The sequence below is a fragment of the Vigna umbellata genome, chromosome 8, assembly GCF_029865625.1.
Source record: "Vigna umbellata cultivar VRB3 chromosome 8, Vumbellata_1.0, whole genome shotgun sequence".
Classification (NCBI taxonomy): Eukaryota; Viridiplantae; Streptophyta; class Magnoliopsida; order Fabales; family Fabaceae; genus Vigna; species Vigna umbellata.
Window position 1 is genome coordinate 25,280,965 of NC_142172.1, and position 13,519 is coordinate 25,294,483.

At 35.4% G+C, this 13,519-nt stretch overlaps 2 protein-coding genes across 2 annotated transcripts; both read left to right on the plus strand.

The window, feature by feature from the left end:
• The first annotated feature begins 622 nt into the window (after positions 1-622).
• LOC124839113 (Zinc finger C-x8-C-x5-C-x3-H type family protein) lies at positions 623-5,472 on the plus strand. The gene is made up of 7 exons (XM_047314847.2): positions 623-1,028; positions 1,142-1,284; positions 1,617-1,679; positions 1,791-1,910; positions 1,998-2,288; positions 2,384-2,695; positions 4,838-5,472. Exons 1-7 carry the CDS (start codon positions 935-937, stop codon positions 5,225-5,227), a joined length of 1,413 nt encoding a protein of 470 aa, XP_047170803.1. The 5' UTR covers positions 623-934; the 3' UTR covers positions 5,228-5,472.
• A 1,922-nt stretch (positions 5,473-7,394) lies between these two features.
• Positions 7,395-11,436, plus strand: LOC148194342 (zinc finger CCCH domain-containing protein 32-like). Its single transcript, XM_047314848.2, has 7 exons — positions 7,395-7,816; positions 7,928-8,070; positions 8,477-8,539; positions 8,660-8,779; positions 8,862-9,152; positions 9,238-9,549; positions 10,781-11,436. Exons 1-7 carry the CDS (start codon positions 7,723-7,725, stop codon positions 11,159-11,161), a joined length of 1,404 nt encoding a protein of 467 aa, XP_047170804.1. The 5' UTR covers positions 7,395-7,722; the 3' UTR covers positions 11,162-11,436.
• The last annotated feature ends 2,083 nt before the right edge of the window (positions 11,437-13,519 follow it).

The window sequence follows — 13,519 nt, forward strand, 5'->3', positions numbered from 1 at the left end:
CTTGATCATTTTATAAAAACTATATGTAAGTAAATGTTATGTCAAATTATGTGACGGTAAAAATTAGACCGGATATAGAGTTGGATCCTGGTCATAATTAATAAAATTAACAATTTAATTGATAAAATAAAATAAAAAATAATTTTTTTTAAAAAGCTTCATTATATACCATTATAAATGAAGACATGAAGGCCAAAGAAAAACAAGACATAAACATTAAATGCTCTAACTAAAAAGAGGAATCACCATATTTTCAAACCAGAGTATCTATTTTAAAAATTAAATTTAAGCAGCAAAATTTAATAATCCCAATTTTTTAAACTGACATTAAATAATTCCTCGTTACATTTAATCTCTTCCTTAGGCTATACATAAAAAAAAAAACTCACTTAAAAAGTTTAAAATGAAAAGTATCACATTGAATATCAAACAATTCTAGAATTGATCGGTAACTCTAATCCCAAATAAGAAAAAAAGAATGAAAAAACATAGAGAGAAGGTCATCCAGGTAATTTCACAGAAGGAAGAGTGTCGGTTACCTGTTAAGTTAGCTTAGGTCTTGCTTTTTCAGTTTAATTAAAACATGACAGGATAAGATGATGTTGGAAGGAACATAACATTTTGCGCTATTTGGCGGGTACGCAGACACCCAAATCACAAAAAAAGAAAAACGAAAATTAATAGGAAAAACAGAGAAAGAAAATCGGGCTGAAAAGCGCAACACAGTGAACACACCACATCAGACATCGTACAGTCATAGAGAAAAAGGGAAACAAAAACACATACATATTCACTCACTAACACCGCTCAAACCAGTCTCTATCTAGTGGGTTCCAAACAACACCACACCTCTCTCATCTTCCAGAACATTCTAGACCGTTCTAGCTGGAAACTGCTTCTTCACTTCAAACACCCAGACTCTCACACCTTTTCCATGGACTTGTACGGTCGGACCCCCGCCAGGAATGGATCCAACCCGGTTAACCAACCCGAATGGCGCTCACCGGGCACCGACACTGCTCTCGAAGGTCTTTCTCTCTTCTCTGCTCCCTATCTTAGGGTTTGCTTGATGTGGAAGCTGACTTGTGTTAGTTTAGGGGTTTCTCTGTGGCTTCTGATTAGGGTTTTTCGGTTTCTGCAGAATCCATGTGGCATTTAACGTTGGGTGGTGGGGAATCTTACCCGGAGCGGCTCGGTGTGCCCAATTGTGTGTATTACATGCGAACTGGTGTGTGTGGATATGGAGGCAGGTGTCGTTACAATCATCCTCGTGACCGTGCTGCGGTAACACTTTCCATCACTTTGAGATTCTGCATTAGGTTAGAGTTTCATGCAAGTGTCTAGTTGCTGTTGCTTTTTGGTAGGCATTGTTTTCGTGTCTCTTTTGGCTCTGTGTTGGTGTTATTACTTATTTCCGAAGGTCGATGTTGTGTATGAATGTTCGTTTACTGTGTAGTTTGTTTTTTTTTCTTTCCTTTTTAGCGAGGAAGGGGGGATTGCATTTTGACTTTCTCAATATGAAATGTACTTCCAAAGTGAGAATTGGAGAATGTGGATGACGAAGTTTTTTCTTTATTACATCTTATTGCTAAAGTGTATAAATATCAATGCGTTAGGTTGCTGCGGCAGTAAGAGCTACAGGGGAGTACCCAGAAAGGGTGGGGGAACCTCCGTGTCAGGTATGCTATTTTTGGCCTCTTTAAATGTTTTTTCTCAAATAAAATCTACCAATTTCTTCTTATATTTCTAATTTAATGTGGTTATTAATACTTGGTGTTTCTGATGAGCAGTATTATTTAAAAACGGGAACCTGTAAATTTGGTGCATCCTGTAAATTCCACCATCCTAAAAATGGAGGTGGATATTTAAGCCAAGCTCCACTAAATGTCTACGGATACCCATTAAGGCCTGTATGACACTTCTTGTTCCTCTTGTCCGTCATGTAATTGACAGTAGTATAAATAATGCCATGTTGAACCATGCCTTTTGTTTAACAGGGTGAGAAAGAATGCTCCTACTATTTGAAAACGGGGCAGTGCAAATTTGGTATATCTTGTAAATTCCATCATCCTCAACCTGCTGGTACGTCATTGCCAGCATCTGCACCTCAATTTTATCAACAGGTGCAGTCTCCTACAGTTCCTCTGCCTGAACAGTATGGAGGAGCTTCTTCAAGCTTGAGAGTGGCTAGGCCTCCTATGTTGCCTGGTTCATATGTTCAAGGGGCCTATGGTCCTGTACTTCTTTCTCCAGGGGTTGTCCCATTTCCCGGATGGAGTCCTTATTCGGTGAGAGGGACATGTGTGCGCGTCTTGTGGAAAGTCATCTTTTTTGTGTTAACTTTTAGGAGTTGCATTATTCTGAAATTTTTAAATTGGTGTAGGCACCTGTAAGTCCTGTGCCATCTCCTGGTGCTCAACCTGCCGTTGGGGGTACATCTTTATATGGAATGACCCAGTTATCATCACCAACATCAGCTTTTGCAAGACCATATACTCCCCTTCCCTCTACTTCTGGCCCTTTAGGAAGCAGCCTGAAGGAACAATTATTTCCTGAAAGACCTGGTGAACCTGAATGCCAATACTATCTGAGAACAGGGGACTGTAAATTTGGATTAGCTTGTCGATATCATCATCCTCGAGATCATATTGTGGCACGGCCACTTCTTAACCCTGTTGGACTTCCTTTACGTCCGGTATGTGGTTATTCACTTGATTTGATTATTCAATTGTCTGTTTAATTTCTAGGATTTAATTAAATGTTTTTATATGTCACTTTATAGTTATAGATGTACATATACAAGAGTGTGAAAATGATGTTTATTTTGCTTAGGGCACAGTACTTGCATTTCCTACGTATTAGACATTAAAATCTGCATGTGGTCTAGACAACCTGTCCTTTTATTTGACTTGGGCCCTAATAGCATTAGGTACTCAATAACCCGACTTCTGTTGCACTAGGGTCAACATGGGCAACGGTTGATCTGGAGTAACAGATAATATTAAACTTTTTCTTTGGAGTAACAGATAATATTAGACTTTTGCTTTGCACAATGATAGTGTTGGTCGTTGGTGGCACAAGATTATCAAACTGGAGAGTCTACGTCATATGAAAAAGTAAATATAATACCATTCCAATTCAACTTTTCAATCCCATAAATTCTATAATAACTAAGTTTAGTGGTGTATGACTATTATAAGTTTAAACTACAATAAATAGATACGTTCATACAATTACAAAACATAAGTTCTTAAGGTGAAAACAATTAAATAACTAAGAATGGAAAATTGTTTAAGTTTGTGTCTCCAATCCTCTAACAACATCATCTCCAAGATCATTATCTTCATTGCCATCAAGCTCTTTCCCTGATAGAAAAGTGGGCATCATCAATATTGGCATAAAAACTAAATTATCAACAGAGTGCATCTAGAGTTGGGTCAGCTGAACTTGCTCCTCCTATGTCTAGAGGGTGAGGAAACTTCTATATTGTTTGAACCATTCCCGCTTCCCTACATTTTTCAATTTTTGCAACGTGATGTGATGCTGAGGCGGTTGGAGATAGAGGGCAGAATCAGATCATGAGTACTAGCTGATGAGGGGCACACTCTTTTTGTTTGGAGAAGTTGCAAGCCAAACCCATATCCTTCATTGTGATATGGGTTCTCAAAATGTGTTTGAAATAGTCAAATGACATGATTTTATGTCAGTTTTTTTGCCAAACAATGGATTCGGTGAACTTGTAAGTCTATCATGTGTGAACTCAGTTTGGTCGAGTATGCTTGTCCACCAAGAAATTAATTTGGAGAGAAGTTTACTTGTGGCCAATGCATGAACCTTTTGAGTTTGTGAGTTGATCCGTGAGTTTGATAACCATGGATGATTTTATGCACACACAGGGCCCTCCACTCAAAAAGTATTTGGACTTTGAAATCCTCATTTCAGGTTAGGTCAAGAATCAACCTTCCTAAAAGATTAAGCCGTTCAACAGAAGTCTGTGTTACACACTCATTCTATTTTTCTTTTAAGTTGATTATGATATTAATGTGGCTTTCTGTATGGACACATCTAAAATTTAACAGTTCAAGGTTTTGACAACAAAAGCTACTATCTTGGACTGTTAAATTTGGTTATCATTTTTGAAGGATTCTCCAGCTTAGGAAAACCCTGCTGTTGGTGAAATCTAATTTGGATGTGATGGTTAACGCATTTCAGTTTCCAACTACAACTTCCAATATAGTGATGATGTGGTTGATTTCTATCTTGAATTGAGATTTGCATGTTTGCTGTTGCATCATCTTTGGGGGGATGTCATATGGAAACATAGGATCTGTATTGGGGACTACAGTGGACAGGATATGATTTCATCATTACATTGTATGTTCATTTTGGTTGTGGGCTTGTAGTTAGCTACTTTTTACCTTGTTGGGGAAAAATGTTACTTATACACCAATTTGATACATGACAGGTCAAGTTACTCCTTTTAAATATGCATAGGTGCATATATTTCAGATGCAATAATCTACGCAGTTGTGTGCACTTGTGATTGTGATTACTATGCATCTGCAAAGAAAATTATCGTTGATGAATTTGGCTGCATTATGCAGTAGTGGTTATAACTTATGAATTCATATATTTGTTTTTCCTCTTATTTATAACTGTGTCAGTGGTGTATAGAGTTTAGTGACCGGATAAGTATTTATATTATTTGATTGAAGCATGAGTTTTATTGAAATAATTGATTGTTCTCAAGCACAACCTCATGTGTTGTGACATTGCTATTGTTTGTTTTTTTATTTTGAGATTTTTTTTCTTAATTGATTTGTTTTCTAGAAAACAGGGTGTACAACCTTGCGCATTTTATTTGCAAAATGGACATTGCAAGTTTGGCTCGACGTGCAAATTTGACCATCCTTTGGGATCCATGAGATACAGTCCATCGGCATCTTCTCTCATTGATGTGCCAGTTACTCCATATCCAGTTGGTTCTTTGCTGTCTCAGCTGGCCCCTTCAACAACCTCTTCAGAGCTTCGGCCTGAACTGATGTCAGGGTCCAAAAAGGAATCCTTTTCGGCCAGAATACCTTCTGGAAACAGTTCCGGTACCACTGTGGGTTTAATATTTTCACAAGGTGGGTCTGTTTCCCTATCTGATGTGCAACTCTCAAGTCAGAGTTCTGCCTCTGCTAGCAGTAGCAGAAGCACCAGACAAAGTGGTGAGATACGTTGACATGGCTAGTGCAAACTTGAAAATGTGTCCTCATTATCCATTGGATTGATTTCACAGGCCTCCATTGCTCTGTCTATACTCCTCTGTGCTTTAATTAAAACTGTTCAAAGATTCACTTTCGCTGTTTAGAAATCCATCATCCAATTCGGTTTTAAGAGCCTATACTAGGTCATTCACATTTATGCTCTCATCTGATTATATTATTATTATCTCAAATAAGCTTTAATAGAAAACTTAACACTGTCTATTCTTCGCCCCTTCGGAATGTTTATTATTTTACCTAATTTATTGCTCTTGTGTGATTATTGTGGTTACATTTTACGAAGGTAAATATGGTTTGCTTGCAGTTTTGCTACTGCTATTACCCTCAATCTCCACACATAACAGGTTTAAAGAATATTTCTTTTGCAAAATTTAACCGAGTTATATTTACTTTTCTATATCTAATGGCAATTTGACCTTGCTCTTGGAGGTGGAGGTTGGTAGTGTTTTGGTACTACTTTTATTCAATACATCTCTTTTGCATTTTTTTTTCTGCTTTGCACTATTGCATTCATGCATGTCTTGCGTATTGGCAGATATATTATGCATTCTATAACTATTTTTGAATCTGAGAAATATTCTAAGTCAGTATTTTAAAACGTTAGTTAATGAAATAAAAATAAAAATTTAAGTATTAATAATATATGTGGTAATTTTACTGAAATATTTAATCAGTGTCAGAATTTAAGAAAATATTTCTTTTTAAATAATAAAGATTTAATAAATAAAGTCTGATTTTCTGTGAAAAAAAAGAAAAATGCTTGTTATGAAATGAAGATGTGTGAAGAGGAGTAGCTGTGTTTAAACTCTTAATATCTTTTCAAATTCAATGAATGTTTTATCATTGGGAGGTATTAAATTAGTTTTCAAACACTTCTAGTGGTTGAAAGTTGAACCTTGTTAAGTTCATATGTTAAAATAGTTTGGAAGGAAAACTAATCTTTCGTTCGTTACTAAATAACTTAAGAATCTTCTAGTTTTAATCAGAATAGCAACCTACATATTTTCTGTTAACCCATGACAAACATTTTATGTTGTTAACACATGACATTAGTGTCTTTTTAATTCTTAGATTGTTTTTTAAATAACACTCACTTTCTTAGTTTTATTTAAAAATACCATATTATGTAAAACGTAAATAAAAATTATGCAAAAATAAAAATGAAAATTTTAAATATAAAAATAACAAGTATTATCAACAAAAAAAATGAATGATTTACTTAGAAAATATCATAAAAGTTACATTTTTAGAAAATATATTCTAGTATTAAAATAAGTAAATACCCATTCACAATATGATTAAATCTATTATTAACTCATTTTAGAATTTATGTGTGTTTTTTTTTATAAAAATATATATGTAACCAAGACAAAAGGTGGAACTGTTTATTTATTAAAATAAAAATTTATTTAAGGAGAATTTATACAAGATTAGAGTAACTTTCTTATCATTAAACTATTAAATTTTCTTTTATATAGTAATCTGTATATTTATATTTAAAAATTTTAATTGTAAAAGTTATGTAATTTTTAGTAGATGTTACTTTTAAATAAAATACAAAAAGAGAGCTGTGATGCAATTGATTAAAAACCTTTATTAAAAATGCACAAGAATTGTATATTATTCTAAAACTAGTAAGATGTAGATGTGATTCAGCATAAATACAAGAAGATGAGTCCAGCTTTCTGAATTATTATAGTAATAAACAAAACTTAGTTATGAAAAAATAAAGAGGCACGCTCTCAGACGGCATTTGGGAACCCTTCTCTTGTCCCCACACAAAGAAAAACAGCTTAGAATTTAAACAGTTCAATCAGAAATCTGTCCACAAAACTATACTTCTAACGGGTGAAAATGAGTGAAATCAAATCACCTTGGAATTTGAATTTAATTTGAGCTAAACTTGTTATATTCATTTAGCTAACTTGAATTTTATCTATTATTATTTTAATGAATTAAAATAGAACTTTATGTTAAGAATGTAATATTATATTATATTGGAATGGAATAATATAAGTGTGTGAAAAGTGGAAGGAGAGTTACGTCACTTTACAAAAGGATGAGTGTCGGTTACTGGTTAAGTGTGAACCCCGTTTTCTGATTTTAAACTGTGGCGGGTAGACAGAGATGAAGAGAACAAAAAACCGGAATTAATACAAGAAAAACAGCGAAAGAAAATGGAGCTGAAAAGCCCATCACAACAAGAGACCGTACAGTCCTAGTCAGAGAGAAGAAGCAAAACAAAACACACACTCTTTCACTCTCACACTCACACGCACACACGCACGCTCCAACGCACGCCCTGTACAGTGAAGCTGTGAAAATCCCTTTTCTGTCTCTCCGCTTCCAAGCCACCCAACAACACCAGCTCTCCGATCTTCCACATCCTTTAACGCCTCTCTACTACCAACCACCTTCTTCACTTCAGACACTCCAACACAAACCCGTTTCCATGGACTTGTACGGTCGGGCCCCCGTCAGGAACGGATCCAACCCGGTCAACCAACCCGAATGGCCTTCACCGGGCATCGACGCTGCTCTCGAAGGTCTTTCTCTCTTCTCTTCTCGTCTGTTAGCTTTTATTAATCTCCAACCTGTGCTGTGTTATTTTGGGGGGTTTTCAGTGGCTTCTAATTAGGGTTTTGGTTTTTCTGTAGAATCCATGTGGCATTTAACCCTCGGTGGTGGCGAATCTTACCCGGAGCGGCCCGGCGTGCCCAATTGTGTGTATTATATGCGAACCGGTGTGTGCGGATACGGTAGCAGGTGTCGTTACAATCACCCTCGTGATCGTGCTGCGGTAACCCTTTCCATCACTTTGAGATTCTGCATTAGGTTAGAGTTTCATGCAAGTGTTTTTTGTTTTTGTAGTAGGCATTGTTTTCGTGCCTTTTTTGGCTCTGTGTCGGTTTTATTGCTTATTTCTGAAGGTCGATGTTGTGTAGGAATGTTCATTTACTGTTTAGTTAATTCTTTTCCTTTTTAGCGAGGAGAGTTGTATTTAATTTTTACTTTCTTAATGTGAAATGCCACTTGAAAGTGGGAATCCGGTTTGAAGGATAGTCTTGTTGTGTTGCATAAGTCTATTTTAGTTAGAAAAAAAAGAGAGTTAGAAGAATGTTTATGTAGATAGCGAGTATTTTATTTCATCTTATTGCTAAAGTGTATGAATATGAATTGACTCAGTTGAGTCAAATGCTGCTTAGGTTGTTGCGGCGGTAAGAGCTACAGGGGAGTACCCTGAACGGGTGGGGGAACCTCCATGTCAGGTCTTGGTTTTTGTTTTATTTCCATAAATGATTTTTTATGTTAAATCTGCAAATTTTTAACTCGTATCTTTCCAATTTAAAATGGTTATACTTATTCTTCTTGGTCATTCTGGTTAACAGTACTATTTAAAGACTGGAACCTGTAAATTTGGAGCATCCTGTAAATTCCACCATCCAAAAAATGGAGGTGGATATTTAAGTCAAGCTCCACTAAATACTTACGGATACCCATTAAGACCGGTATGACTCTTCTTTTTGTTCTTCTCCCCACCTGTAGCTCGCAGCAAACAATGCAATTGTTAACTGTCTTTTGTTTGAACAGGGTGAGAAAGAGTGCTCCTATTATTTAAAAACGGGGCAGTGCAAATTTGGTGTTACCTGTAAATTCCATCATCCTCAACCTGCTGGCACACCATTGCCAGCATCTGCACCTCAATTTTATCAACAGGTGCAGTCTCCTACCGTTCCTGTGCCTGAACAGTATGCAGGAGCTTCGGCAAACTTGAGAGTGGCCAGGCCCCCTGTATTGTCTGGTTCCTATGTACAAGGGGCTTATGGTCCTGTACTTCTTTCTCCAGGGGTTGTGCAATTTCCTGGATGGAGTCCTTATTCGGTGAGAGGGACATGTGTGCAAAGTGAAAAGTCAATTTTTCTTCATTTGGAAGTTGCTTTCTTCTGACAAATTTTAATTTGTGTAGGCACCTGTAAGTCCTGTGCTATCTCCTGGTGCTCAACCTGCTGTTGGGGCCACTTCTTTATATGGAGTGACCCAATTGTCATCACCAACATCAGCTTTTGCTAGACCATATACTCCGCTGTCCTCTACTACTGGACCTTCAGGAAACATACTTAAGGATCAATTATTTCCTGAAAGACCCGGTGAACCCGAATGCCAATACTTTCTGAGAACGGGGGACTGTAAATTTGGATTAGCTTGTCGATATCATCATCCTCGGGACCATATTGTTGCACGGCCATTTCTTAGCTCAATTGGACTTCCTTTACGACCGGTATGTATGGTTACTCACTTGATTTGATTATTTGTCTTATTGTCTGGTTAACATTCTTAGATTTATTTAAATTTAAGTGGTATGGTACTTTACAGAGTTACAGTTATAATTTATGATGTTATCCATATAAAATGTACATATCTACACATGACAAATGTATGAATAACACATCTATTCTGCTCAGGGATCACTATTATTTCCTACTCATTAGAAATAAAAAATTTGTAGGTAGTCTAGACAAGCTGCTCTTTTTGTACCTTGGCCCTTATAGTATTAAAGTATCCCTGCATAGCAATTAACTCATAGTGTGGCTTCAGTTGCACTAGGAACAACATGGACAGCAATTGACCTGGAGTAAGAGACAATATTAAACTTTTGCTTTGCACGATTAGAGTTGGTCCTTGACAGAACATAATATAAATATGTATGTATAAAGCTGTCTGCACGAGCCTTTTAGGCCCGAGATGTGGAATGTAACTTCTTATTTACAAGAATGGGGATAGCTAAGATTGTACTCTTGATCATATATTTTAAAAGCTTCTATTCACTCTAGTTTCCTTTTTAAATTCATATGGCATAAAAGTGACTTGCTCATATGTCTGAAATATAAAAATATAAAAATTCTGCCTTTCCTGCTTCCACTGAAATGGCCAATGTAGTGATGTCCATGATGCCAAATTGTGACACGGTTAGTTGCTGTTCTATCTTTAGTTGCGTGATTAAAGTTTCATTATGTTTGGAGGGATATGTGATGGAAACATAGGATCTGAACTGGGGGTTATGGCAGAAAGGATTTGGATTTATAGTTCCGTTGGAAGTAAATTTTGGTTGTGGTAAACTATGTTTCTTCCTTATTGAGGAAACATGCTATTTACTGAGCTATTGGACATCACAATAGAACAAGTTACTCGTTTTGGATTCAGGATGCCCCTTGCATAGATCTCATGCAAAATAATCTTCATTTGTGACCGAAATGCATGTGCAAATAAAATTATTTACAATGGAGTTACGCACTTGTAGAATTAGTGTTTATAGGGTCATCCATTCGTATATTTGTTTTTCATCTCATTTACACTAGTGTTTAGAGTTGTTAGTGGTTTGAATGCATTAATTTTATGTGGAAGATTTAATTGTTCTTAAGCACATTCTCATGTTTCATTGCAGCATTACAATTTGCTTTTTATATTTTTTTTTGGGATTTTTCTTAATTAATTTGTTTTCTAGAAAACAGGGCGTACAACCTTGCGTTTTTTATTTGCAAAACGGGCATTGCAAGTTTGGCTCCACATGCAAATTTGACCATCCTTTGGGATCTTTGAGCTACAGTCCATCGGTATCTTCTTTCATTGATGTGCCAGTTACTCCATACCCGGTGGGGTCTTTGCTGTCTCAACTGGCTCCTTCTACAACATCTTCAGAGCTTCGGCCTGAACTGATGTCTGGGTCCAAAAAGGAATCCCTTTCAGCCAGAATACCTTCTTCTGGTACTTCTGTCGGTCTAATTTTCTCACAAGGTGGTTCTATCTCGTTATCTGATGTGCAACTCTCGAGTCAGAGTTCTGCCCCTCTTGGCAGTAGCAGAAGCAACAGACAAAGCGGTGAGATACGTTGATCAGGCTAGTGGAAAACCTGAAAATGACTCCTCATTAGCTATTGGAAGTGACTACACAAGCCTCCATTGCTTCTGTTTATAGTCCTCAGTATTTTGATGGCAACTGTTCAAATTTTCACTGTCTTTGTTGAGAATTCATTATCCAATCCTGTTTAGAGCATATACTAGGTGATTCTCATCTGATTATATTATTATCTCCAATAAGCATCAATTGAAAACTCAATATTGTCTATCATTCATCTCTTCTGATTGTTATTATTCATCCTTTACTTAAAGCGTTTGTGTGATGATTGTTTTGTTACATTTCTGCATGCATGTGAGACAAAGCCTAGTTCCTGCCCCGTACAAAGATGAAGTTGAAGAGATGACTGAAGTTCCATTTAAGCTACTGTTTTTTTTTTTTTTTTTGTTTACCTTTTTAGTATTTGCCGCATGCATTCTCGTTCCCGGAGATGTATATACTCTTTGAAATCTGCTATGGAAATTTTCTCGGACAACGCGATTACTATGTTAAAAAGTTGTCATGCCTTTATAATGCACATTATGTAATACATTTTGCTAAACATTTTGCATTAGAGTATTTTTACCGTAATTCTCTTTAGAACATAATTTATGTTCTAATGATGGACAGAAAAATATTGTGATTGTTTTATCCATGTTAAATATTTAATGCTAATATTGTATGCATTCGATGAATATTTGTAAATCTAGATTATATTATTAATAAAGAGAGCTTTTAGCAGTTTAATATAACATAAATCAGAAATGTTTGAAATTGAAGTTTATTTTATTGAAAGAATTTGAGTATTGTCAGAATTTTAAGGAGTGAAAATTAATTTTTGAACATCAAAATTAAGAGAAATTGATAATGAGTAGATAGATCAAGAGTTTATGTGTGAGATGTTAGTGATGACATTAAAGGTTAGAGATCAAGGATTGTGATCGAAGTTCAAGGATCGAGGATCAAGTAATTCACTATGATTGATTAGTTTATGTTAGAGGATTAGGAATTCTATTGTCATTACTACTATGTTTTTGTCAAGAACTTTGAGAACCTTTTTGCCATTAAATTTGTTTCTTCATTCTCTAAAACTTTTTGCAGGTTTCAGGATGTTGATGAATATTTTCTCTATTTGATTTGATCTCCTTGATATTTCTGTCTTGATAGGCTCATGAGAACTGTTAATCATAAAATCCCATACATATTTGCCTATTGAATTCAAGAAACCATTATTCTCATTATCAATTACACCTTTGCTCTTAGTGTGAGATATATTGGCCATTAGGAACTTCTTTATTCGATTATACTTAAAATCTAACTGATTAAAATTCGAGTAATTTACGAATTTCTTTCTTTGATACCAATTGTCAGAAAAATGAAGTCTTATATCTCAACCAAGAAGGAGCGGGGTGAATTAGATTTTGCTTTAAAAATTATTCTTTCAAAAAGCTTTGTAAAATCTTTGAGTTTTCTTGAAATCATTGACACAAGTCTATGAATCAACAATAAAAGAGAAAGGAGAGAAAGATCAACACAGTGATTTATACCAGTTCGGCTAAGTCTACATCCAATCTTCCTTCAACAAACTTAGTTGAAGGGATTCCACTATAATGATAGAGTATACAAGCAAGAATACAAATATATCCCCTTTCAATGCACTCTTACCCAAGATGTGAACACCTCACAATCTTAACAAAACAAAGAGCAATCCTAACTCCTTAAACACCTTGAGAGAAATCCTAATTCCTTAAACACCTTGAGAGAAATCCTAACTCCCTAAACACCTTGAGAGCAATCCCAACTCTAAATGAAGAGTACCATGGTTCTTTCCTCCTGGCTAACTTGCACAGGATCACAATCCTCTTGATTGCAAATATATAAACTGATATCAAGGAATACACTAGCAGTGCAGATATGATCAGAAATCTTTCTGCTCAGCTTTCTTGTAAGAATCTTGACGATTTAACCCAAATTGTAATCATAATTCTCCAATATGTTCTTAGAGACTCTTGCAATCAATACTTAATCAACAAGTTGGTTATGAAATTGAAAAATCATACAATTGTATTGAAATAGTGCGCAATGTAAGATCCTTGAAAATATTGTAATTCAGATACTAGATTTAAAAAAAAAATAATAAAAAGTGAATAGTAAAAAAAAAAAAATTTAATCTGTGGAAGGGATAAGTATTCCACATTGTCTTGAGTCATAAGAGATCAGAATTCATCAAATTGTGAATAAAAAATTATTTTTGTAGTAGTAAAATGAATAGAAAAATGAATAGTCAAAATGAATAGTTAAAATGAATAGTAAAAATGAATAGTAAATTTTTTTGCTATAAATAGCCAAGGGGGGAA

Bases quoted from the DNA above. Each gene is read 5' to 3' on its own strand.
- LOC124839113 (XM_047314847.2), top strand. From the start codon at position 935: ATGGACTTGTACGGTCGGACCCCCGCCAGGAATGGATCCAACCCGGTT. The intron at 2,289-2,383 runs GTGAGAGGGACA...AAATTGGTGTAG, and splicing joins CCGGATGGAGTCCTTATTCG to GCACCTGTAAGTCCTGTGCC. The intron at 2,696-4,837 runs GTATGTGGTTAT...TCTAGAAAACAG, and splicing joins TTGGACTTCCTTTACGTCCG to GGTGTACAACCTTGCGCATT.
- LOC148194342 (XM_047314848.2), top strand. From the start codon at position 7,723: ATGGACTTGTACGGTCGGGCCCCCGTCAGGAACGGATCCAACCCGGTC. The intron at 8,071-8,476 runs GTAACCCTTTCC...AATGCTGCTTAG, and splicing joins ACCCTCGTGATCGTGCTGCG to GTTGTTGCGGCGGTAAGAGC. The intron at 9,550-10,780 runs GTATGTATGGTT...TCTAGAAAACAG, and splicing joins TTGGACTTCCTTTACGACCG to GGCGTACAACCTTGCGTTTT.